Consider the following 26,651-nt stretch of genomic DNA (forward strand, 5'->3'; position numbering starts at 1 on the left):
CCCCAAAACCCCTGGGCAATGCCAGGCCAGCTGAGACCCCAAAACCCCTTGGCAATGCCAAGCCAGCCGAGACCCCAAAACCCCTGGGCAATGCCGAGCCAGCCGAGACCCCAACAGCAACTGGGAAAGAAGAACTCAAGAAGGAGGTTAATAATGATGTGAACTTCAAGAAGGGGCATGCAGGAGCCCCAGATAATGAAAAAAGATCGGAGAGCCAAGGGACAGCCCCGACCTTCAAGGAGAAGCTACAAGATGTCCGTGTGGCAGAGGGCAAAAAGCTGCTACTCCAGTGCCTGGTGTCCTCTGATCCCCCAGCCACCATCACCTGGACGCTGAATGGAAAGACGCTCAAGACCACCAGATTCATCATCCTCTCTCAAGAAGGTACATGAGGGCAGGGGGCGGGGGGGGGGCTGACTCATGGAGCCTTGGTCTTGTCCATGGCTGCTCATAGCCAGTAGCCTGGTTTGGAATACTTAGCTTCTGTCCCCCCTTACCCACAGGTTAGGTCCACCCACCCCAGGGCCTTAGGCATATGCCCCATTGCTGGAGCGTGGGGGGCAGGAGTCTGGTCCTGGTGGCACATGTCTGTCTTGGCGTCTGTCTGGCAGAGCCATCTCATGCCCCCTCCCCACCTGTGGCTCCTTAGAGTAACCCTGGGCTTGAGCTGGTGCTGACAGCTCTGCCATGGACAGCTCTGTCTGCAAGCTTGGAAACTGCAGAGCACTGAGGCCAGAGCCAGCTATGGGCTCTGAGCTAAGAGCTGCATAACAGCAGCATTTTCGGTTTGGGGAAGGGTGAGCAGTGATGGGCTGGTATGGGAGTGTGATTTGGGGTCAACAGCAGTTTAAGTCTTGAAAACATTGTAGGTTTGGCGAGACCTGAGGGGGAAGCCAGAAACCCCAAACAGCCCCTATGACACTCACTTAGGCGGACAGAGCAGCTTGCTTCCTAATTTGGATGAGACTTTTGTTTGCTGGTATTTCACATTCTTAGGTGGTGGGAAGAAGGGGGGGGGGACTAGATCCTGCCATCTGTGGCCTTCTGGGGTCTGGAGTTCTCAGATGGGCCAGTGTATACCTGGAGAAGAGGCGGGGTTGAAAGGGGTATTTTCCCTGGACCCTCAATTTGGTTTGAAGTGTATTTGTAAATCTCAGGCCTGGGGTGTGCACTTAGGTGGGCAGACATCCAATACCCTACTCTGGTGGCCAGCATGGGGATAGATTGCCAGAGTAGAATAGAGTCCTTCCTGAGCCTGAAGCTGATGCTGGTGACTCTGGACAGCATCTGGGTACAAAGAAGCTGCCCAGGAAGTGGCATTTTACCCTTGGTAGGCAGAGGGTGGCCACCACAGAACAGGAGTAGGCAATTCCTTGTCAAATCCAAACCAACTGAGACGTCAGAACCCCTCATTCCCCCCTGTGCATGCTCTCCTTCCCGTCCTACGACTGCACTCTCTACTCCCTCCCTCGGCCCTGGAGTCCGTCCTTCCTCTTAAATACTGGAATGAAGGCTTTGAAGAAAACAGTACCCCTCTCAGCTCACAGTGAGGTTTCCCTCTTCACTCCGCATCACAGACAGCAAATCTGGAACAGTTGAGTGTCTTGAATCTGAATGCTGTAGGAGTGAAGGAGAAATTGGCCAGGAAAGAGAAAAATGTTTTCTTTTTTTGCTGATGTGTTGACACAGTCACTTGTTCAAGGGATGTCCCCAGATTGGCCAGGTCCTCCAGAAGTCATCTCATCCACCCCCCTGCCTCTGCTAGCTCAGCCTCCCTGAGGTCCACACACAGATGGGCACAGGAGATTACTATGGTGGGGTGAGATGTCCATGGGAGTAGATATCACAGCCTGCTCTGTCACTCCTTGTGGGGCCCTCCCAAATGGAAGGCCCTGGGTAAAACTGCCATCCTTGGAACATGCACAGTCCCGTAGGCCTGCACAAGGTGAGGTCCATGGTGGCACGCACCCAGGGAGACAGCTGGAGGGCAATGCCCAAGGCCGAGCAGCTGCTCTGGGACCTGCATGGGGTTTAAACCCAGAGCCACGAATAGCCACTTAAAAATAATCCACTCAACTAAGCAATGTAAGGCAGACCCCAGCCCTGGTCTCAAAAGCACCCTGAGCTAACTCAGACCTGGCCACTCGGGCCCAGAGAGCCCTGAGCATGTTTTGTCTGCTGTTCCCTGAGTGTTAAAGGGCATAGAGACCCCAGCTACTCTAGCATCCCCTCCCATGAAAACCATCTCAGACAGCTGGGGTCTAAAGCAGGGGAAGAAGGAATGATTGAAAGAAAGGCCACCACAAGAAGTAGAGAATGGGAGAGGGACCAGAGGGGATTCATGAGACAGCCCCAAATCATACTTGAAAAAAATATTCTAAATTATTTTTAAATCTCATTTTAAAAATAAGAATAACTTGCATTTTATTAACACTCTGTGCCAGATGCTGTCCTAGGCATCTTACCTTCCTCACTCATTTAGTCCTCACAACAACTATTACAATGCCCATTTAACAAGGAAGTTGAGTACTGAGCTCTAAGTTGCGCAGCTCATAGGCAGCAGAGCTGGCATTCCAATATAGGCAGAGTTCCTGAGCCCAGACCACTGTGCCCTAATGAGTCTTAAGTAATCCTTGTTGGTATGTCAGAAGACCGGTGGCAGCTGAGCAAACTTCCACGATAATCTCCTAAACAGCATTGTCTATCAAAGGCAAATGCTAATGGCTACTAACTCCTCAACATTGTTAACAGTTGTCAAAAGGTTGCAAGACTGGTGGTGACCCTGCCTCACCGAGTGTCTGGTATTTTCAGTATCATGGAGGAGGAAGCAGACCTTGAAATGGGCCTGTTCGTTCTTGCCACATTACGGAACAGTGCCTTGCCTCAAAATACCACCTCACCTTCCATCTGTCATCTTCTCTGTCGCTTCACTATTCTCCAAGTCTTCACACACGAACCCCAGGAGAAAGCCTATCGTTAGGCCTTATCAGTTGCCACTTCCGGCAGGTCCCAGTGCAGGCTGTAGGGCATTCTGAGAGGTGAGAATGGATCTTCTCTCCATAGATGTGGAAAGCGAGGACACACACTCACAGTGATATCACTATACAAGCCAAGTGCCCGTTATTGGTGTCAGGACGTGCTGACATGGAGAGAAAGCTAAGGGCTGGGGCCATCGAGAAAGGCTGGTGGTGAAAGAGCTGGGCCTTGATCTGAACTTGAAGGCAGGCCAGGGCCTTAGACCAGCAGGGAAGAGGGAGGGTATGGGCTTTCCAGGCAGGAGACCAGCAGCGCCAAAGCTGGGCCTGCTCACAGCATGTTCTGGGACCTGAGGAACAGGCCAGCTGAGCTTGAAAGGAAGGCAAGTACCTGAGTTTATCCTGTATCATGCTCAGAAACTCACTTCTGAAGACAGTAGGGAGCCATGTACACAAAGCTGGGTGTTAGGGTTTTGACTGACCCCGTGTCCAAGAGATCAGTAAGGAGGCTACTGAAGAGGTCAGAGGAAAAGGTGGTGAGGCCCAGACTTACAGGGTAGCCTTGAACACAGAGAGGGAGTAACCAGTTCAAGAAGCAAGGATAGAATTATCCTTGGAAAGGGCTTGGAAGGAGGTGGGGTAGGGAAAGAAGAAGAAGTGGATGATCACTGAGTGTCAGAGTCTGGGTGACTGGGGTCACAGTGATGCCATTGGTGGAAATGAGGAAGCTGGTAGTTTCAGGTGGTTTATAGGGGAAGATGAAGTACTTCATCCAGCACTCTCCCCGCCCCCACCCCAGCCTCTGGGTAGACTCTCTCCCTGACTTGGAACCTTTCTTGCTTCACTGAGCCCTGTGCTGTCACCTCTTCTAAGGTCAAGATTAACTTCCTCCAGAGAAACTCACATGCTGTCCTCCCTCCACATCAATGTGTACATCCCTGTGGGCACCTCTAGCCAGTTGAGTCTCTGTGTATAGGTTTCTAGGATACTTAGCTGATGTCCATAGCTTGAGTAGGGCTTGTAGCCTGCAGGCCTCCTGAAACAGTGTGGCATTCATCCCGCTGAGCACTGAGGAGAGCCGGAGAAGAGGTGTGACTGCCATTGACTGGCATTGCCTGTTAGTTCTTGGAGGGACAGACGGACATGTGGAGGCATCCATCCTCTTCCTGCATCTTCCCTTAGCTGCAGGGTGCATGGTGCTCTGTGTGCCACAGGCTGGGTCTGCCCTGCCCTCTGGGGACAGGCAGCTAGTCTGCACAGACCTGCCATGTGGGTATCTCAGGCTCCTCAACCTTGGCTGGGCTGTGGGACACAGTTGTTACTTGAGCCAAGGAGAGCTCCATGGTGCTAGGATGCTGTTTTCTGAGAGGAACTTTGATCTTGATGCTTCATTTCCTGTCTCTAAGCCAGACTCCTCTCCATGACAAAACACGTCTCACAATCTCAAGGGCCAGAAGGCAGAAGGGGACAGGAAAGTTGGTGATAGGGAACCCAAGGTTGAGTAAAGATAGTGCTGATGTGTGGTGAAGTTGTTAACCATTGTCATAGGGCAACATGTGTACTAACTGTCAAATGAGAAACTATTTTGTCCTGTAAGCCTTCATCTAAAGTGAGAATAGCAGCACAACTGGAAGAGCATAGTCGATGTCACTGAACTGTGCGTGTAGAAATTTTTGAAATGGTGTATCTTTGGCTATGTGTATTTTCACCAAAAAAAAAGGTCGAGAAGGGAGAGGGTTGACATGTTGTGGGGTTGTTAACGAATATCATAAAACAATACGTGTACTACTGTTTCATGAGAAACTATTTGTTCTGTAAGCCTTCACCTGAAGTACAATAAAAGAAAAAGAAAAAGAAAAAAGAAAAAAACACGTCTCACAATCTAATAATGAGGATCCGTTGTTGTTGTTGTTGTCAACTGATGATTCATTTTCCTGCAGTGTGGAATCTTGTGAACAACTCTCCAAAACCTGGGTAAGGTCATCCTCTGGAACACAAGGCTTTATGCACTTTACTATGTTTGAGGCACTATTCCAGCCTCTGTAGGTGTATATTAATCCACTTGAAGAACTGGTGAGCTAGAAATCCTTTTAGAAACGGTATTATCTTTTCCAGCAGCAGGTTGTATTTGATTATGTGTTCATGACCTTTTCTTGCACAGATTCTACCAGATCACCTGCTACAGAAATGGGTCATTGTCAGTCTCAGAATAGCAAATGTTTATTTTACTTCGACTACATTCCAGGCTCAGGAAAAACATTGATTCATGAGAGACATGGTCACTGCCCCCAGAGTGCGGGTGGGGGAGACAGTATGTATTGCAGGACTGAGCTTGGAAGAAGTGCTTTGGTCAACAGTCTCTCAGGGCGACTTGGGAGCACAGAAGAGGGCCAACTAGGGCTGGGGGGCTTAGAGGGGACACGGAAGGCACCATCCCCGAGGAGGTGACCTGGAGATGAGCCACACTTGTGGTCTGGGCCTGCCAGGTGGAGCAGGTCAGGAAGCTCTGCCGACTGAGGGCAGCCTCAGAGCAGAGCCTCCAGGGGTTCTGGCTGCTACCACCCACCACCCCATCCTCTTCCTCCCCTCTCTCCACACACTCAGGAAAGGAGGAAGGCAGGAGAGACTTCAGACCCTGGAGCACTTATTCTATGGCCCTGAGGGGCCCTCACAGTGACTAGCTGAGCCATTCATTGGGTCCCTGTTTCTACTGTGGCCTCCCCCATCCCCCAGCACCTCCCTCTCAAAGTTCCCCACCAAGCTGAGGCTTCTCAAAAAAAAAAAGAAGAAAAAAAGGCTGGGAAACGTTTTTACTTCTGGAGGTCAGGAATGAGCTATCCCACAGGAAATGCCAGATTCTTCATCTGGGGTAGCTGAGCCTCTAAGCCTGCCTGGGGGCCCCTCCCCCAGCCCACGCATGTGGCCGGGGGTCCTGGCTCTAGGCGGCTTAGAAAAGCTGCCTGCTCTGGTGCTGGCCCCTTGACCGGGGTGGGGGTGAGTGCTGTGGTCCCAGTGTTCCACTTCTAGTCTTCCCCTTGCTATCGTTGCAGTTTTGACACTTTGGTTTAAGGCTCAAGGCAGCTGGAGGACTGAAACTGGAAGAACTAAAGGATTTGGACAGGATGTTTGTTGGGAGTGGAGTATCTGCTCCCACAGTCATGGCCCCAGGCTGAGGAAAAGGTGCAAGGAGGGGTCAGTTTCCTCCAAGTCTTGAGTTTGGGGTGCAGAAATCATCTCACCAGCCAGCTGCCCTCTCAGATGGGTGGAAATTCTTTCTCTAGGAGATAGTTCTCCTCACCCCCTGTTCCTCTGCCTGAGTTCTCACTCCGTGGTGAATTGCCTACAAATCCAACCTGAACCCTTTCTGATACAGGGCCTGCATAAATGCTGTCTCCTAACCACCCTGGGAGAGACCCCGACCCATTGCCTGCTCCTGTAGGGGAACACAGTGAGGCCTTTCCCCAAGCAGTAGGGCCTTTTGTTGTTGTTATTGAGAATATACACAGCAAAACATACACAAATTCAACGATTTCTACATGTACAGTTCAGTGACATTGATTACATTCTTCAAGCTGTGCAAACATTCTCACCCTCCTTTTCTGAGTTGTTCCTCCCCGGCGTAAACTCACTGCCCCCTAAACTTCCTGTCGAACCTTTCGAGTTACTGTTGTCATTTTGATCCCATATTGGTAGATCTTTAAAAGAACACAATGCCGAAGGAGTAGGGTCTTATATAAGACACTAAAGAGTGTTGGAGTTGGGAGAGGGGGCAGATCAAGCCCCAGGTGGTTTGTAGGACTAAGTTTTCCCTGTTTAATACATTATCCAGGTGCCAAAGCGTAAAAGGAAGTATTACACCTTCGCTTTCGCTTTCGCCTTAGTGAGGCTCTCTGGCAGGACTAATAGCATCCTTCCTCTTCTGAGTAGCTCTTGTGTTTGTTGGTCGAGTCTGTGATCTGTCTGGGGGAGAAGGGATGGTAGTGAGTGTGTGGTTTTTGTGATCAGAAGGCCCTTTGGGGAATGGGCCCATCAGCCTCTCTTCTGGTCACGCTGTGCCCACATGTACGCCTGTGATGCACCCAGCTCTGCCTCCCGGTGCTACTGGCTCATTTGAAGGGGGGTGGGGCTGGATAGACTGCAGCCAGTGGCTCCAGGAGCAGGATGCACATGGTTCCGGCTCTCTGGACATCCCCTCCTCGTCATGTTACGGGCTGCTGCCCTGACAATAGGGGCAGCTTTGGGCAGGACGCCAGGTGTTGGCTTGTTTGTGTATCTGAACACAGGAATTAGGATACTGCTGACCTCATGCCTGACCCAGCGGACCATGTGCTTAGCTGGACTCTCCTCACACCCTGACAGGAACCCCCTGAGGGGGCCCCACAGGAGAAGTAGCCAGTCCTGGGATGAGGAGCTGAGACGGGGAAGCAGCAGGCACAGGTTCCTATGCCTGCCCAGCCTGACTCCTCTTCCCCCAGCCAGGCCAGAACAGGTGTGCTGGGCACCAGGGTGGATCCAGGCGAGAGTCCATGGGGAAAGAAGGCCACCCCTAGCCCTCTCTGACCCTGGCCCAGTGCCCCTCCTTGCTGATTCTTTAGCTCAGACACCATTCCTGAAAACCCAGCCCTGGACTCCGAGGCTATATGTCACCTTCTCCTCACAACAGATCTTCCCACAGGCTGGTGCCCCTCTGAATAAGGGTTCCTGCCCTCCCCCATCCACCTGTTTGCTCAAAACCCCCGTTTGCAAGAATTCCCAGAGTCATTGCTGTAAGCTGGGCAGAGTCCTCTCACCTGCCACTTCCCAACACAGGTCTGTAAATCTGTGCCTGGCTCTTTATCTCTCTTTGTAACACCCTGTGTGGGTCCTGTGTCCATCTGCTCCTTCATTGTGTCAGATGCTCTCCAAAGGCAGAGGCTGTTTCTCTCCCTTCTTCTGTACCTTGCCATTGTGGCCCCGTAAGAATGCTGTCTGGAGGGGAGGGCATGAGGAGGGAGGGTATTTAGGGATCAGTTACTTTGGATGTGGGCCATCAGCAGAAAGTGCCCTGGCTTTTGGTTCTCACAGGGCCTCTGTCTCTGGGGCTCCCAGAGTCTGCCGTGTGAGGACCACTCACCCGCCGTGTTCCATTGCCAGGGCAGGTATTGGGTGCCCCATGCCTGGCTGCTCAGCAGTTCTTTCTTCCTCCACAGGGTCTCTCTGCTCCGTCTCCATTGAGAGGGCCCTGCCTGAGGACAGAGGCTTATACAAGTGCGTAGCCAAGAACAGCGCTGGCCAGGCTGAATGTTCCTGCCAGGTCGTCGTGGACGGTAGGTCGAGCCGACCCATCACCACCACACATACATAGGGCCCCGTTTCTCAGCCCCTCCCCTGCCCACCACGCCTGATGGAACTGCACCCCAGACCGCCACCCCTACCCAAGGCGTTTATTTTATGGGTGTTAAATACAGGAAGGAAATGGGGCACTCTGCTTGATCATCCCATGTGGCCTCTTCCTGCCCCCTCCTTGCTGGAGGAGGGGCTGGTCACTTTATCACCTTCCCCTGCTCCAGTCCTGACCCCCACATACAGAACCTTGTTCAGCAGGGAGGCCAGGGCATGGGGCAGGAGAAGGAAAGACACACCCACAGGAAAATGACTAAAAGTGTGTTATAAGCTGCACCAAACAAGTATAGGAGCTGGCAGGACACAGTCCTGAGAGGACTGGAGAAGAGGAGAGAGCAGAGTGGGGTCCCTGTGGGGAGACGTCCTCAAGAAGGTGAGCTGGGGCTGAGGTGCCAGGGAGAGGGAGCAGGGCCTATGACAAAAGGAAAAGTAGTAATTCATCAGAGGGAGGGCAAGAGACACGTGGGAGAAGGGGCAGGCCGCCAGGTCTGAGTGGAGTTTCCGGCTTGGGAAGGGGCAAGATCAAGCTGTGAGGATTTTGAATTTGTGGTAAAGAAACACAAGTAGTAAGTTTGTGACTCTTCCTTCTCTCCCCCACGTGGAGTTTGGAATTATAGCCTTGCAAATAGAAGGACTCTTGTGGTGATTTGGACTAACAGCCTCATTTTACAGATGAGACTGAGGCCACCCAGAGACGAACCATTTCTGCCCATTTAGGGCAGAGCCAGGGCCTGTCCCGTCTAAGGACTCACAGTCCAGGGCCCTTTCTTTTTATTTTTGTGCTTCTCTGGAACTGTCTAAAAAGGTAGTTTGGGGGAAACAATTTATTGCCCTTGAAATGTCTGGTTAATAACCATTAGTGATGTTAAAAACCAGTGTCCAAATAAGGCACATCTAAGACCAGCTTGGTTGTTCTTCTGACCACCGAATATGCTCGATCGCTTGGGTTCTAAAATCCTAATCGGTTTCACTGCCATTCCAAGAGGTATAGAGCCTTTGTCCCCATTCTGAATTTTCTAATCTGATATCCTGTCCACCAAACTGAGATCTGTGATACATAGCGAAGGGAAGAAAGGAAAAAAAAGTCTTTTAAACAAATGCAGTGGCAATGCAAACTAAATGGTTACTAACCAACAGGAAAGCTGAAATTGTCTAATATTGTGTATGTCTCCCTGGAGTTAGGTGAATGTGTTTGCCACAGGGGCTCTGAGCCTCAGGGAGGAGATGTGACAGGTCAAAGTTTGCAGTCACTTCAGAAGGAAGCTTGAGACTCGAGTTTTGAGGCTGTGGGCGAGGGGCTGCTGCTACTGATGCCTGTGTCCCTGTCCCTCCTCACCTGGGCTGGCACCTCCCCACCCCACCCACTCCCACCTACCCTTCTTCAGTCCTACACTTTCTACGCAGGTGCTGCTGTAACTTGACCGAGGAAGCCTCTTTCTAACAGTCCCACCACTCTTTTGGGAACTACGCTGATTCCAACCACAATCTCTCAGGAAGCCCAGCCTGCTAATAAGGTTATCTGCTTTGGAACCCTCAGCCTTTTTGAGTCCTATTTACATGGCTGGCTTACTTAAGGCGGGAGAGCAATTCATTCTCCTTTTCAGCAAAATTTCAGCACCTTTTCAAGAAACAGCAATGGTTTGTTTTCCAAACCAAACTTTGTTTTCAAAATGAAATTTTCTTTGCCCCTACGGAAGACATTTAGGGATTCTTTTCTAAGTTTTGAGGAATTTAATCTGCAACTTAAGGGGCTTTGTTTGCCCAGATGGTCTTCTGGTAGATTCCCTTGCTCTCCCAACTAATCTTAATGACCATCATTATTTATCTCGGGTCTCTTCCAGGAGGCCTCTACGGGGTTTGGCCTCAGGCTGCAAACTGGGAGCTGGGTCTTGGAAGAAGAGCTAGAAAAGTGATGAAGAGAAACCAGCTGAGATAAGGAGACCAGCTCTCAGTTAACTGGGTTTTAGGTTGTTCTGTTTATTCCAAAGAAAAAAGGGGCAGCCCCTCCACCGCCACTTTATTCCCTGTTGCTATACTTGGAGATTTATTAGTTCCTGCATGGTGTGTGGGCTTCTTGCCACATTTAGCTTTATCTCTCCAACAAGCTCTACCTCCAGGCAAATGATAAAGAACTATAGTCTTGTTAACTGCTCCCCTGCCAGCCTTCAGCACCTTTTTACCTCCTGTCCTCTCAGTTCACCCTGCTCCCCAAAGCAACAATACTTTTGAACTTACAGATTCCAGTGGGTCTGTGCACCTTTTGACATAATAGGCAAAATTTTGTCTGTATGTGGTTTAGAGCATTTTTTCTGAAGGGAGGATCCATAGTTTTTAAACAAATCCTCAGAAGGATTCATGAATCAAAATATATTGAAGAACGTCTTGCCCCAAGGAGTAGTCATTCTTGAATTTTCAAGCCCAGTCATTGTGTGGGGTCTTCAAATCTCTCTGCATCTACAGCTGCCTGCCTGATCCCTGCGTAGGACTGGTCCTGCACCCCCATGCCCCAAGGAGAAGTCAGGTCCCTCTCCGCCAGGGGTAGGGACAGCAGCTAATGCTGATTTCTGGCTGGCTTCCCTCTGCCGCTGAGCAGTGCTGACCCTGCCCCGACAGTCACTCGCAATCAGCCTGCTTCAGACACCACCAAGGCCGACCATCTGTGGCCAACATACGGATATATAGATATGCTCTGTGTAACATCCATTCAGGCAACATCCGACCACGTATACCTCCGTGGTCCCCTAAGTTGGTTTTTTTTTTTTTAGGGGAAGCCTCTCTCCTTTTGTTTATTATTTCCCCCTAATGGTTTTAAAGACCCCAAACCCCCAGAGCAGTGGGACTCCAGGCTACATCCCAATCCCCCCAGCACCTCCGTTCACTCCCAGCACAGGGCAGCGCCTGCCACGGGCTCCTCTGCTCTTGTGCGGGCCCTGGCCAGGCCCAGGGCACTCACAGGCTCCTGGATCCGGGCTGGACGGCTGCACGTGATCAGGAAGTGACCGTACCAACAGGGCAGGGGCAGCCAGGGCTGCCACCGCCAGCCGCACTGCCGGCCCTCGCACACGCTCCCCACGCGGTCCCTGCGGCCGCCTCTCTGCGCCCCCTCATGCTCCACCCCCAACCCTGCGCCGGGACATGCGTAAAGCCCCAGTTTGTCTGCAACGGTGGGGGCTGCCACCTAGGTTACTCCAGCCGGTCAGGTGGGCAGAACAGCGGGCAGAGCTGGGCACATAACCTGGAGACTGCCTGTATATAATGCAGTGCTCCTACAAAATCCAAACCACGTGTCTTATTTCACAGAACCTATCATGGATGTTAGGTGACACATGACTGTACCTCATTACCCACACTACTGTTTCCCCCCAACAGTAAAGATAAAGGGGGTAATTTTGTCGTGCTGCTCCTCTAGCCATTTCAATCATGTTGTTGGCGTCTTTTCCTAAGAAGAAAAGGGCACTTTTGTGCACTTTCTTGACTATGGTCGCACCAGTCTTCCTTCCAAGCTCAGCAGTAGGGAATGGAAGCCTAGAGTGGGTAAGGACTGACCAGAAGACTCATCCAGGAGGGGAAAAAATGATCTTTGGTGCCTGCCATGGCCAGAGACCCTTGTGCATTTTGCATTTTTAGTTTATGCAAGAGCTAGGCAGAGTGTCTCTCTCCATGAGAAAACCACGGCTCAGTGAGGGTCAATAGCCTTCCCAGGTCAGACAGACAGTAAGTAGTAGGTCCAGTGTTTGAGCCCGAATGTCTCTGATTCCACAGCCCACAGCCTTCCAACCACACTGCACAGTGCATGACTGTGGATTTTCCATGGCAGAATTCGAACCCAGGTGTGTCTGGTTCTGAAGCCTGTACCTTCCCACGACCTGGCATGGCCTCCTTGTGAATGAAGTGAATTCAGATGGCAGTGCCTGGAGTTCCAGATCTCCCTTTGCAGCAGCCCTCCCTGCTGGGAAGTCCTTCTATGCACCTGGCCTTAGAGACCCATTTCCTGTCATTCAGACCCTGGGGGAAGAGGGAGGAGCCAAAGCCCGACTTTGACCCAAATCCCAGAATAGGAATCAGAAGAGACCTTAGCCCCCTCGGTGGCTCATCCAGCCCTTCCCAGCACACACCTCCCTTCCAACGGTGCCTGGTCACAGCTCAAACACTGCCAGCTACCAGCGGGGTCAGGGGCTCCATGCCAATGGAGGGTGGTGTTTGTTTGTGAGAGGAGGTGACATTCCAGGGGACACCCATTCCAATATTCATTCATTCATTCAACAAGTATTTTATCGCTCACCCTACGCCAGGTGCTGCTCCAGGGCCAGAGTTAAAAGCACGAAACAAAACAGAAAAAGTTCCTACTTTCGGGGACTTTGCCTTTTAGTGGGGGAGAGGCAGCGACACAGATAAGTCATGTGATCTCAGGTAAAGCCATTTTAGTGGGGGAGAGGCGCGACACAGGTAAGTCATGTGATCTCAGGTAAAGCCATTTTAGTGGGGGAGAGGTGGCGACACAGATAAGTCATGTGATCTCAGGTAAAGCAGAGGAATAGGGGAGGGGATGCTGTATTTGGAGAGAGTGGTTGCCATAGACCTCTCTGAAGAATGACATTTGAACAGACCTGAAGGAGGTGAAGGAAGGAGCCCCAGAGGTAAGAGGGAAGAGGTAGCAGCAAGAGCAGACCCCCGAGCTGTGAGGAGGCCAGGGTGGTGGGAGTCGTGAGCAAGAGTAGTGAGCCATGAGGTTGAAGAGGACCAGGGGCCAGATTTTATTCCAATTGTGAGGGGACAGGACTGCAGGGTTAGGAGCTGATCCACGTTTTTAAAGGAGCACTGTGTGGTGACTAGTCCCAGGATGGGTAAGAGGGAGAGCTGGGGAACAGTTGGGAGGTTGCTGCGACAGCCCAGACAAGAGACAGTGGTGGCTTAGACTCAGTGGAGTGGTGGAAGAGATGGGAAGCGATCAGTTTCATAATATACTTTGATGATAGAGCTGATAGGATTTGCTGATGAATTGAGCATGGAAAGAGAAAGTCAAAGGTGACTTGGTTTTCACGAGGAGTGCAGATCAATGGTGGAACTGCTTATTGAAATCAGAATGCAGGTAATGGGGGAGCAATCAAGGGTTTGTGCATGTGAAGTTTAAGATACGCATTAGACATCTGTCTTAGTCATCTAGTGCTGCTATAACAGAAATACCACAAGTGGATGGCTTTAACAAAGAGAAATTCATTCTCTCACAGTCTAGTAGGCTACAAGTCCAAATTCAGGGCATCAGCTCCAGGGGAAAGCTTTCTTCTCTGGGGGAAGGTCCTTGTTATCAATCTTCTACTGTTTGAGGAGCTTCTCAGGTACAGGGACCCTGGGTCCAAAGGACATGCTCTGCTCCCAGTACTGCTTTCTTGGTGGTATGAGGTCCCCCAGTCTCTGCTTGCTTCCCTTTCCTTTTATCTCTTGTAAGATAAAAGGTGGTACAGACCACACCCCAGGGAAACTCCTTTTACATTGGATCAGGGATGTGACCTGAGCAAGGGTGTTACATCCCACCCTAATCCTCTTTAACCACAGGCAGAGATTATGATTTATAACACATAGGAAAATCACAAAATGGAGGACAGCCACACAACACTGGGAATCATGGCCTAACCAAGTTGACACATATTTTTGGGGGATGCAGTTCTATCTATGACATCCCAGTGGGCATGTCACACGGGGACATATTTAGAGGGATCTAGATTTGAGGAGAGAGGTCAGGGCTGGGGAAGAATATGGGCAGCCATCTGCATTATAGAAACCATTTAATGCCCTAGGACTGAATGAGGTCCCTACAGGTGGATGTGGATGGAGACGGGAAGAGAGAGGGAGGCAGTCCAACCCTGAGAGGTAGGGGCAGGGCTCTGTGAGGAAGACTGAGAAGGAATGAAAGAAATCTAGGAGAGAGGGGTATCCCAGAAGTCAAATAATGAGAATTTCAAGAAGAAAGAAATGACCATGACCAATGTGTCAAATGCTTCTGCTTAGTAGAATAAGATGCGTCTGAGCGTTGGCCATTGGGATCCGCAACGTGGAGGGCATTGGTGACCTTGACAAGAAGGTTTCAGGCGAGAGAGAGGAACAAAGGCCTGATTCGAGGCATACAGAGACTGAGTCACTTGCTCAAGTTCACCTAGCTGATAACTAGCTGGGTGGTGATTCAACCCAAGCCTTGGCTCCTCACCACTGTGGTCCACTGTCACTGTGGCCATTGGCAGATCTGATTGTCACTGAGCTGACTTCATCTCCCACCTTCCTTTGTTGGCCTCACTCAGTCTTGCAGTATTCATAAGTCTGCTCACACTTTCACATTTGTCCTTTACATCATTACAGACAGGCAACGTGTATTAGCTGAACTAAATAAAATTGCATTTTTGTAGGTGAAAAACACTTCAATATTAGCGAATGCATATGGTTCAACCTGATACAAGCATCTAAAGCACTTAGTGCCAGGCAGGTAATAACTACCCGTTAAATGTCAGCTAGTATTTTCTGTCTCATTCACTCCTCCTTTTCTATTGAGAACTGTTATTCTCATTTTCCTAGTGAGGAAGGTTAGTTCTCTGAAAAGGAACTTACCGAGGGACTTACAGGCACTTCATAGCAGCGCCAGAAAGAAGCTGGAGTTTCTGACTTGATATCGCTCTCTCTTATGCTATCATGTAAGCAAGAGGGAATGGGCCGCCCTCTCAGCCCTGCCTCCACATGGGGTTCCAGGAAGCTCAGGCCCCTCTCAGCAGCCTCCCAAGACCTCATTCTCCTGGCCTGGGGTCAGAGCCCAGGAAACCAACCTCTTGGGGGCGACTGGAAGAAAGGGCTGCCCTGGAGGGCTCAGTACAGAGCTAGCCCAGGAGTGGAGGGGGTGAGGAGATGCCCATATAAGGATATGTTTTCCCTCTCCCTGTAGAGGCCCCCCACTTCCCCATACCTCTGTCTTCCTACCCCACGCTTCTTTGGGGGCACAGCCAGGCCAGCAAAGGACTTGAGCCCTGGGGCCCAGATCTAGAAATGGAGTTCAATTTCATCACAAAATGATTAAAATAGACAGAAAATACAAGTTGCTCTTAAACTTTATTACTATTATTTTTATCCCCTGGGCAGCCGTGTGAGCACAAAGCTGGTTTTGATTAAGTACATTGTCCTTCCAGCCCACTCCTTGCCGTGGTTCTCACGGAGGTCCAGGCGCTCAGCCTCCCTGGCTGGGCCCCAGGGTGCCTGCACAGCCCGTGGCGCTGCACTTCAGGTAGGGCGGGGCTCCAGAGGGAAGAGGGACTCTGAGTCTGGAAGGTGCTGGTTTGAAAGGAAACTTGAGCCCCTTTCCCCCTGACCAGATGGAAAGATAAGGTGCGAGAGAACTTCTGAAAGCAAGGCTCCAAGTGCATTATAGGGTAATGCAACCCAGAGCCAAGGGCAGATACAGAGACCAGAAACAGGCTGCTCAGGGCTTTATGGAGGTGAAGAAATTTAAAGCAGATTCAGAAGGGGACGAGGGAATGTGGTTACCAGGAGGAATGAATGAATAAATAAGTAAATGAGTGTTTTTCTGCGCTCCAGAACACTGTTGCACGCATTCTCTCCTTTGCGCCTCATACCACAAGGAAGAGAAAGTGCATGCCATTCCCTTTGTACAGATACAGAAACAGAGACACTGGGCAGCTTAAGTTATTTGTGCAAGATCCTGAGATTACTGATGACAAAGCCAAAGCTAGAACCCTCCTCTCTTGATCCCTACTCTGATGGTGCTTGGAAGAAAAGCCGAGCACAACCCCAGGAGAGAAGAAATCTCTCACTCCCTACCCCCTCTCTTTCAGGAACTCAGGAAAACTAGGCCTCTCATTCTTTGCTTGCCAGCACCTCACTTTACCCATCAGTAAAAAACACTGATCCTCCTTTTCTCCTTCCTCTCAGGTTCTAGAACTCACCAGCAGAAAGGTAGCAGAGAGTGTTGAAGCCATGGAATGCAGAACTAGCTATATCCTCTACTATTGCTGTGTGCCATCCAGTTGATTCTGACTCATAGCGACCCCATGCGACAGAGCAGAACTGCTCCATAGGGTTTTCTAGGCTGTGATCTTTACAGGAGCAGAGCACCAGCTCTTTTCTCCCACAGAGCCACTGGTGGGTTTGAACCACTGACCTTTTGGTTATTAACCAGTGCACCACCAAGGCTCCTATACCCCTAGTACCCTCTCGTAAAAAGGGGGACACAAACAAGCAAAAACTCTAGGCACACCTTTCTTTAAATTGTCATTGGTGACTGTCAGAAGTGTTAGTCTTGAAGGAAGGAAAGAAGGGAGGTCTTAGGACAAGGGAACCTGTAGACTCACCCCCATGTCCCTGGTTTGTAGCATCCAATGTGCCCCCACGTATCACACACACACACACACACACACAGAGTTTTCAGCCCTGAGTACCCATTAGAATCATCTGTGGAGCTTCTGAAAAATATTGATGCTCAGGCCCCAACCCAGACCACTTAAGCCAGGATCTGCAGGGGTGAGGTACCTAGGTACAGGTGCTTCTAATGTACAGCTAAGGTTGAGAACCATCAATCTTGACGAATGTCCTGGGGCCTTTCTGCAGCTAAGTACACCATTACCCCTGGAGAATACCTGCTTCTCCCTCCATGTCCACACCGGGAATTGGGTGCTCTGGGGTGTGGGCAGCCCTGTGAGGAGCAGGACACAAGCTTGACAGTGTCAGCTACAGATGATGGAAGCCCTGACTCACCAGCTGAGGCTCCTTTTCCCTTAAGGAAGGCGACAGGAGAACGATAACATGCAGTGGGGAGTGGGGATTGGGGTCGTGTTATCAAGTGCTGCTCAAAAGGTCTCTTCTAGCTTTGTTCCCCCACCCCATCCCGTCACACAGTGCTAGGAAGTTCTACTTAACTCCAACAATTAATCATTCCTACAGTTACAAGTGTTTGGCTTTTGGAGGTCTTTGCTGGGAGATTGTCCCCACAGCCCTGGATCTTCTTAACAGGATGCCTGGTCTGCCTCTGAGCAGCTGCCAAGCCTGGACAGTGCCCACACAGGGCCTCCATCCCTGGGTAACCTGGCAGTGGATTAGCATTAGGATGGGAAAGAAACCTGACTGGTGTTTAGAACCAGTTGCCGTTGAGGCGATTCCAACTCATGGTGCCCCCATGCATGTCAGAATAGAACTGTGCTCCATAGGGTTTTCAATGGCTGAGTTTTCAGAAGTAAATCACCAGGCTTTCCTTCCAAGGTGCCTTTAGGTGAACTTGAACCTCCAACCTTGCAGTTAGCAGCTGAGGGTGTTTACCTTTGCACTAGTTGCATCAGGTGTAACTGGTATTTACGCCTCAGAAACGACGGTGCATAGAGAAATTTACATGGATAGATTCACTTTCTGGAGAAGGAAAGAGACCTAGATACCATATATAACCCAACCCACTGCCATCCAGTCGATTCCGACTCATAGCAACCCTATAGGTTAGAGTAGAACTGCCCCATAGAGTTTCCAAGGCTGTAAATCTTTATGGAAGCAGACTGCCACATCTTTCTCCCATAGAGTGGCTGGTGAGTTCGAACCACCAACCTTTCGTTAGCAGCCAAGCCCTTAACCAATAGAAGGAGAAATGCATCCAGCTGGGTGTTCTGAGAGTCCATGTGCCAGGGAGGGGCACGTCCCCAGCCCTGCTGTTCTGTGTTCTTCATGCCCCATGTTCCTCCCTAAAGCCCCAGGAGCCCCATCTGGGAGAGAGTGGGCAGGAGTCTGTGTGACAGCCCAACCTGCCTATCCTGGAGGCGGGGACAGTGAGATGGCCCTTCCTCCCCAGCCAAGCCACAGGAATGTGGTCGAAGCCTCAGCTGGAAAGTCCCACCCCCTCCTTCCTCCCACTTAGCTTCCTCTCTCTTCAGGAGCAGGAAAAGGATGGACAGGAAAGAGGCTCTGAGGGGGAGGCTCCCTCCAGCACTGTCCCCGAAGACTGTTGGGGTGTGGGAGAGAGGAAAGCCAGCAAAATGCTGGGGCGTAGTGATAGCGGTTCAGCCAGCTCTTCTTATCCCAGGTCCTGGGTTGTTTCCCCACCACTTCCTCAAGTCCAGTCTCCTCAGGGCTCAGAGAGGGCCTTCCACCAACCCCAGCCCAGAGTGATGTTTCCCAGCTGTTCTGATAAGGGAGGGTTTCTCTGGCATTGTCCACACTTTCCATTAACCTGGAAAATGGAGTGTGGAGTAGAAGCCTGAGGAGCTGTGCACTTACCTTCTCAGCATTTTCTTTTCTGCCCAGAATGCTGCCGATGCAGGGTTTCATTGGGTCTGCTTTGGAAGGAATCCCTAGGTGGTGCAAAGAGTTAACATGCTTGGCTGCTAAATGAAAGATTGGGGGTTCAAGTCCACTCAGAGGTGCCTCAGAAGAGAGGTCTGGTGATCTGTTTCCAAAAAATCAGCCATTGAAAACCCTATGGAGCACAGCTCTACTCTGACACACCTAGGGTCACCAGGAGTCAGAATCAACTTGACAGCAACTGGTTACTGGTAGCAGAAGTCTCCAAGAGGGGTGCAGGGCTCAGTCTTGGGGGTGGGGTGTGAGGCATGCCAGCTGCTCACTCATTGTCCTTGCGTCTGGTCTGGAGTCAGTCCATCTGTGGAATGAAGTCTGAGGAATCAAGAGGCTGCAAGCCCTGCCCCAGACTGTGAGCCCAAATGCAAGGACCATGGCCCCTTTTCCTCTGTATGGAGGTCCTCTCTGCAGAGAGCCAGCTTCTGGAAATCCAGAACATCTAGCCTGAGTCAAGACCCAGTGAAGGAAAAAGACGGGAAGAAGTGAGCAGAGGGGAGACAACTCTCTCCCAGCCCTGCCAGTTACGCCAAGTGATGTTATTTCTGGCAGCAGGCTCAGATGGCCCAGGATGCCTGTCCAGCCATCTTGCCAGGGTGACTGTGCTCTCGCAGCCTGATTTATAAGGCCCACTAGAGCTGACGCTCCTTCTTTGGTGCTCTGGGGGAGTAGGTGCCATGGCCTCAGGCTCTGTTCTGCTTAATGGTCATGGGGAGGGGGAAGGGGTGTATAGTTTTGATTGAGATACCTCCTCTGCTCATTTCCTAGGTGGCTGTGACTGATATTTGTTATTACTTGTTTTGTTCCAGATGCTCCCACCAGTGAGAATGCCAAGGCCCCGGGGACGAAATCCCGTAGACCCAAGAGCTCTCTTTCCACTGTGCTAGGAACAGAGAGTAAGTTATCTTTCAACTTTACCAGGCAATGGCAGGGGCTAGACAACCCCAGGACTGAGGGATGGATCAGAGGCCCCTGCTTCCTGCTCACTCACTCTCGCCGCAGCTCCTCCAAGTCTAGCTCCTGCCCTGCTGCCCCAAGGTGCCCAGTGAACTCCTGGAAGCCCAGCCAGTGGCCTTTTCTCAGCAGCCCCCTTCCCTCCCCTTTCTATAGCCTGGGTGGGGTTGTATATCTCTCCTCTCTCTCCTCCTACACATGTCCACCCTCAACCTCACTCAACCCTTTTCACTTCTTACCAGGCCTCTGTCAGAGCTTCTAATCTCCCCTATTGAATCCATTCATCAGGTATTATTGTTAGGTGCCATGGAGCTGATTCCAACTCATAGCCACCCATGTGACAGAGTGCCCCATAGGGTTTCCTAGCCTTTCTCCCACAGAGCTGCTGTGTGGGTTCGAACTGCCAACCTTTCAGTTAGCAGCCAAGCACTTAACCATTGAGCCACTAGGGCTCCTTATTAGACCTTCCTAAGTTGTAGCCCTGATGTTATCACTCGGTGGTTCCCAGAGCCTGCCAACTCTCATACAGAGTCCCCCTGGCCCCCATCAAACCTCTGCATGTGCACTGCCACGGACACCTGCCACACATGTGCACGCGTGTTCCCATGTGCGACCTGGCCTCAGTTTCTCTTTCTGAACTCTGGCCCCCCAACTCCTCTACTTCTGTTGTATACTCAAGCCATAGCGAGCTCCTCACTGCAATGAACACCCACTGTGTTCCTTCCCTCATGCCTCTGCCCTAGTGCCTCTCTCCTGGAGCACCTTCCCCTTGCCTTCACCTGGTGAGATCCCACTGGAAAGCCGCCTCATCCCTGAGCTCTTCTCTGTTCCCTCCTGTGGCCTCCCACAGCACTTAGCACCTCCTTCTGCCGTGGACTCTCTTCTTCCCAGAGTCATGGTTGTGTGTTTGTGTCTCATCCTCCCTCCTGCTCTTCTGCGTTCCCTGAGGTCCTCCCGTTGCCCATCGAGTCGATCCCAACTCACAGTGACCCTATAGGACAGAGTAGAACTGCCTCATAGGGTTTCTAAGGCTGTAATCTTTATGGAAGCAGACTGCCAACTCTTTCTGCCATGGAGCTGCTAGTGGATTTGAACCACTGACTTTTCTGTTAGCAGCCTAGTGCTTAACCACTGTACCACCAGACCAGGCTTATTCATGCATGCGCAGTGCCCTGCTCATCCCATTGCCGTTGAGTCAATTCCGATTCATAGCAACCCTATAGGCCCTTATTAGTGTCTCTTAGAATCACATTGCGATTGTGGTATAAATCGCCAAGGCGAAAAGAGCTTCTCATGTAACTCTGGACAGCTAGCTCCCTCTTTTTGGATCTCTGCTTTCCCCAGGGCCAACTTACCCATTAGGCACAGTACCGAAGGTTCCTAATGCTTTTAGGGGCTCAAAAAATGTTTTCTTATGAAAGTAGAAGAAAAGAAAGAACTTTTAGTAGAAGAAACTGTTTTAATTAATTCATAATAGTAATATATTCATCTCCATACCAATGCAGTCATACTACACACACGCACGCACGCACACTTGCACAAATATATGTATATACATATTTATTTTTTGGTGGAGGAAGAGACCCGCAAAGGCAAAAGTGCCTGGAGCCCACAAAGGTCATAATGTAGCCCTGGCTTCTCCCACTGATTAGTTATTGGTCTAATTTTGTTAGCAGAACTATGCTTTGAAGTCCCCCGTTTTAACAGAGGATGTGGAGTTGCTTGGAGGTCCCCGCCACACTCTTCCTGTGTTTAAAACAAACCAAAGCCAAACTTTTTACTACCCATCCTAATAGAGGAAATTTACTGAGCTGGCTATCTGATTCGAAGACGACTTCTCTTTTCCCGTTACGAGGCACTGTTTTTTACGTAGTTTTTTCTCTTTTCTTTTTAAGCAACATATTTACCTTGCTAATGATAAATTTGAGCTCTTTGAGCATATACAAGCCAGGCCATCAGGGGAATACTCAGCCTTCAGAGTGTCCAGGCAGCCAAATCGGAATCATAATTTCTCATGGACATTCAACCTAAGTGGAGAACCTCAGATTTCTAACAGTGGGCATTTAAATAAGTTGTTGGGTATGCATAAACAATTCTAAGAAAAACCTAGTAAGAATGGGCTAATAATCTTCTTTTCCAAAAGGATTACTTGAGTCCGTGCTGCATTAGTTAGGGGAACTATGAGCAGAAGAGGCACTGGGATCTTAGAAGCCCACCATGTGTTTGTGAATTGGGGGTATGCAGGGCGGGTTAACCAGTAAGCAAGGTATGCATAGGCTTACAGTAATCAAGGTATATGAGGTTTAATTGTGTTTACTTATTAATCTGTAGTACACAATTTTACATGGGTTTCACCACACCTTTGAAACAGGTGAAATTGTGCTCTACAGATTAGTAAGAAAGCCCACGAGTACCTTGTTTGTTGGGTAATCCGTCCCTGAGGGTATGGCAAGGTTGTTCATTTTTCCTGGGGGCAGAAGCAGGAGCACTTGGTGTTTGGGCTGGGAGATGAGCAGCCTCCTGCCCCAAGCCCTGGCACATCCATTCCAGTGGGATCCCGAGGGAAGTGAGGTGGGTCAGAGGAGAGCTGTGAAGAAGAAAAACAAGCTGGAGACAAGGAGCAGGGACAGGAGCTGGGCTCTTGGCCCTGGAGGAGCAAAAACTGTGGAAAACCCCAATCAAGTTGTCATCATCCAATTCTGCAGCACTTGCTCTGGACCCTGGCTGCGTATTAGATTCACCTGGGGAGCGTGTAAAACGCTGATGCCCAGGCTGCACCCCAGGCTAGTGAGATCAGAATGTCTGGGGACGAGATCCAGGCTTCAGGGCATTCCAGCTTGCGGTCAAGGTGGAGACTAGCTATTCTAGAGGGAAGCCAGGTGCCTGCTGCTCTGTGGGTCTTGAGAAGCAGAAGGGGACTTTTCTCTACAGTGTCTATTAAGTGTGGAACTGCCTCTCATGCCAGTGTCCTCAGAGTATCTCAGTCGCCCATCTCTGCTCTCTAGGGAGGGAGCAAGGCTGGAAGTCATCACTCTCTTGCCCCTAGAAAGGGAGTGGATCCTGGGGCTCAGTCACGGCTACTGCTTAGGGGAGGGACAGGGCTGGAGAAAGTGCTTCATCTCCACAGAAAACAAACCCACAAAGCAATTCATGACTCGATTAACTCCCGGTGGGCACTGCTTGTGTGCTGAAGGGTTAGTGGTTCAAACCCACCCAAAGGTACCTTGGAAGAAAGGCCTGGCAATCTGCTTCCAGAAGGTCACAGCCTTGTAAACCCTATGGAGCAAGTTTTTACTCTGCACCCATGAGATTACCATGAGTCAGAACTGACTCAATGGCAACTGGTTTGGTTTGCTTTTCATCCGTGTAGAGAGCTTCCTTGCTTGTACAACTGTCTTGTTGTAGTTGTCAGGTGACGTGGAGTCTGTTTTGACTCATAGTGACCCCCTGTGACACAGTAAAACTACCCCATAGGGTTTTCTAGGCTGTAATCTTTACGGGAGCAGTTTGCCAGGTTTTTCTCCTGCGGAGCGGCTGGGTGAGTTCTAACCGCCAACCTTTTGGTTAGCAGCCAAGCACTTAACTGTTGCGCCACAGTTGTCTTACCAAAAAAAAACCCAAACCCATTGCCATTCAGTCAATTCCAACTCATAGTGACCCTATAGGACAGAGTAGAACAGCCCCATAGGGTTTCCAAGGCTGTAATCTTTACAGAAGCGGACTGCCACATCTTTCTCCTATGGAGCGGCTGGTGGGTTCGAACTGCCAACCTTTCAGCTAGCAGCCGAAAGGACAAATGGAAGTATGTCCGGTGCATCTACCCAGCCTCCCACCACCCCAGCCTGTGACCCTCTGGGGCCCTGAAAGCACTAGCACCACAGAGCCACCTGGGTGCCTGAAGGGTGCTACAAGGCTTCCTTCTCAGGAGGCTTTCCCAGAGAGATGAAATGAATGAGGTTCTTTTTAAGTTTGCACCCAGTTCTTTTCTCATTCTTTGGTTATGAATTACACAAATTATACATGAATGCATTTTTGTTTAAACATTTTAAACAATGGAAATATACCAAATAGGAAATAGAATCCCTCTTTCATCTACACCCAGTTTCACTCACCTCGCCAAATATACTCACAACCACTTTTTTCTGTGCATTTACATATACAGGTAGTCCCCGACTTACGACGGGGTTCTGTTCCACTGACTCCGTCGTAAGTCGGTTCTGAGGTAAGTCGAGTACCTCATTTTTTTTTTTTCATTATTATTGCCTTTTATTATCAGTATCTTTATACATCTGATCTTTGTCTTTGGGGGTTGGAAATATTGCATATAAACTTACAGATATATTTTAAAATGGTATGTAGTACATATTAGTAACGATAAGGTGTACAAAAAAAACAACACACAGGCAGCCGCAAGTGCGGTTTGTCGTAACTCAAATGTGTCGTAAGTCGGGGGCTACCTGTATAAATATCCATACAAGTACATCGGTGGGGTTTTTTCCACAGAAATGGAATCGTGCAGTCTATGGACCTCTGCAGCTTGCTTTTTTCTTGTAGTACTGCCTTCCCCAGTCCCAGACATCTCTGATTCCATGAGAAATCCCAAAGACTCTTGTCCCTGAGTGGCCTGGCTGTGTATGTGTGTTCATTTTTGTCAAGAGCTGAGAAGTACCTAATCTAACCAGAAAATCCATCTTTCTTGCCGGTGACCAAGGGAAGGCTGGGTGATTTTTCTTGTCAAACAGCTCGTGGTCAGATCCCTCCTCTCTCCAGCTCTGACACTGATGCTCCAGCCTGTCAGAGAGCGAGTACAGCTCTCAGGGCCGTACCCTGACCTCAGGGCCCCTGTGAGCACGGCCGGCCGCTGCTGAGCCTGTGGGAAAACCCAAGCCGGTCTGCCCCAACCTGCGGTGACAGATGAGAGACAACTGCCAAAAGTACAAGTCAACCTGCCAGAAACTAATTCCTAAGTGCAGAGGGAGGTGGGGGTATTTGGGGAAGATTTCGGGAAACTTGGAGCCAGGTTATGAAGGAGAGGAATGTAGCTTGCTAGAGGAGGAATGATCAAATTGAGGGGTGGAGGTCGCAGGGGGAGTGCACAGATGCCAGAACGAATATCATGGAGGTACCTGACTCAGGGTCAGCCGCTGGTCATACATGTTAGGTGCCATTGAGTTGTTTTTGACTTATAGTGGCCCCATGTGACAGAGTAGAACTGCCCCATAGGCTTTTCTTGGCTGTAATCTTTATGGAAGCAGATTGTCAGGTCTTTCTCCCATGGAGCCGCTGGGTAGGTTCGAACCACCAACCTTTCAGTTAGCAGCTGAGCACTTAACCATTGCACCACCAGGGCTCCTTACCACATATTAGGTACTCAATCTATGCCACTTCAGGCAAGTCTCACTCAACCTTGCTACAAATAGGTAGTGTTCCCATTCTACAGATGAGCAAAACTGAGCCTTAGAGAATGAAATTGTCCTGCCCAGGGTCTCACAGCTGGTAAGGTGTGGAACTGTGATTCCAACCCTGACCCGTGTTCCTGCCACAACACCCTGCGCCTTGCCGTAGTCTCAGGGCCCCACTTTCTACTGTCCACACAAGCCTGGGTGGTGCTTCCTCCTTCCCCCACCCATTCCCACTGGAGTGGCAGCAGGAAGAGGTAGGAATTGGCTGCCTTTAAAGCTGGGGAGGAGAGAGGCAGCTGGCAGCTTCCCGACGTCTTGAGACCTGTTGGGGTATTTGCAGCATGCCTCTCGATGAGAGTTTTGGGATTTGTTTGTGTGTTTTATTATTTTCGTATAATTTCAAATTTTCAGAAAAGGTTCAAGAATAATACAGGGAACTCCTGTATACTCTTTACCTTGATTCACCGATTGCTTACATTTTGTTTTGTTGTTTTATAATTCTCTAGATATTCTCTGGATTTAGACATAGATCTATATAGATCCATATATATGTATAGATACAATTTAAGGATAAATTGGAGACATCATGCCATTTACCGCTAAATATCTCGTTGTCTATCTCCTTAGAACATAACTGCAATACAATTATTAAAATCAGGAAATTTAACATTGAATCAATACTATCATCTACGATTTGTGTTCAGTATTTGTCAGTTATCCCAATAATGTCCTCTGATGGGAATTTAATACCAGCTTGCCTAGAGCACTTCGCTCACTCCTGCAACTCAGAGCCGTTTCTTTTTGGAGAACCACCAGGAGAGAAGTGCATAGGCCCAGGGGAGAAGACATTCAAGACTCCTCAGCCTGAAATAAGTGGGGAGTGGGGAGGCAGGCCTCACTTGTTGGACCTCTGGAAGCCGGTTTACTGTGATGGTTCTGGGGCAGTGCTCAGGCACAAGGCACAGAAGAACACCATTGGACTAGACACCAGGAGACAAAGGTCTTGGTTCTGCCACTAACTAAACATATGGCTTTGGTCAAAGCCCTTTGTCACTCTAGACCTCGGCTTCCTCATTTGTTAAATGGGAGTTTCTCCGGCTGACCCCAAGTCCTCTTCCAACTCTCACAGCATGTCACTCAGTGGAATGCTTTGAGACCCAGTCAGGGGACGCCACTGGCTCTCCTTCCCGTCGTCTGATGTGTGAAGGTCTCTGAAGCTACAGCAGGCATGGTTCAGGATGCACAGAAGCAAACCATCCTGAAAGGAAGGAGGCCTTCAGCATAAGAACTAAGTTTGGGGTGTTTCAGCTGGAGGGGATATGAATGGCCTGGGGAGCCCTTGAGAATTTTGTGTGAGGGAAGATGCAGACCACCTGTGTGGCTTTAAAAGTGTTCTTGTTTCCGTTGGGTCTGTTGTAATGTCACCCATTTCATTTCTTATTTAGGTTATTTTCATCCTGTCCTGTTTTTCTTTTGTCAGTCTGGCCAGTGGTTTGTCGATTTTGTTGATTCTTTCAAAGAATCAACTTTTGGTTTTGTTGATTCTTTCTATTGTTTTTCTGTTCTCTATTTCATTTATTTCTGCTCTGATCTTTATTATTTCCTTTCTTCT

The 26,651-nt window shown here is 49.9% G+C and overlaps 1 protein-coding gene across 6 annotated transcripts in view; it reads left to right on the forward strand.

Moving 5' to 3' along the window:
• The window catches only part of MYLK (myosin light chain kinase), a 237,160-nt gene that overhangs the window by 134,120 nt on the left and 76,389 nt on the right, over positions 1-26,651 (forward strand). For 4 of the 6 annotated variants that reach the window (XM_004373618.2, XM_023728793.1, XM_004373619.2 and 1 more), the window contains 3 exons: positions 108-384; positions 8,165-8,281; positions 19,493-19,579. In XM_004373618.2, coding sequence (XP_004373675.1) covers positions 108-384; positions 8,165-8,281; positions 19,493-19,579 — 481 coding nt within the window. Of the gene's footprint in view, positions 1-25; positions 385-8,164; positions 8,282-8,535; positions 8,731-19,492; positions 19,580-26,651 lie in introns of those variants that run through there. The other 2 variants (XM_023728792.1, XM_023728795.1) reach the window with 2 other exon arrangements.

This window comes from Trichechus manatus, unplaced genomic scaffold (genome assembly GCF_000243295.1).
Source record: "Trichechus manatus latirostris isolate Lorelei unplaced genomic scaffold, TriManLat1.0 scaffold00026, whole genome shotgun sequence".
Taxonomy (NCBI): domain Eukaryota; kingdom Metazoa; phylum Chordata; class Mammalia; order Sirenia; family Trichechidae; genus Trichechus; species Trichechus manatus.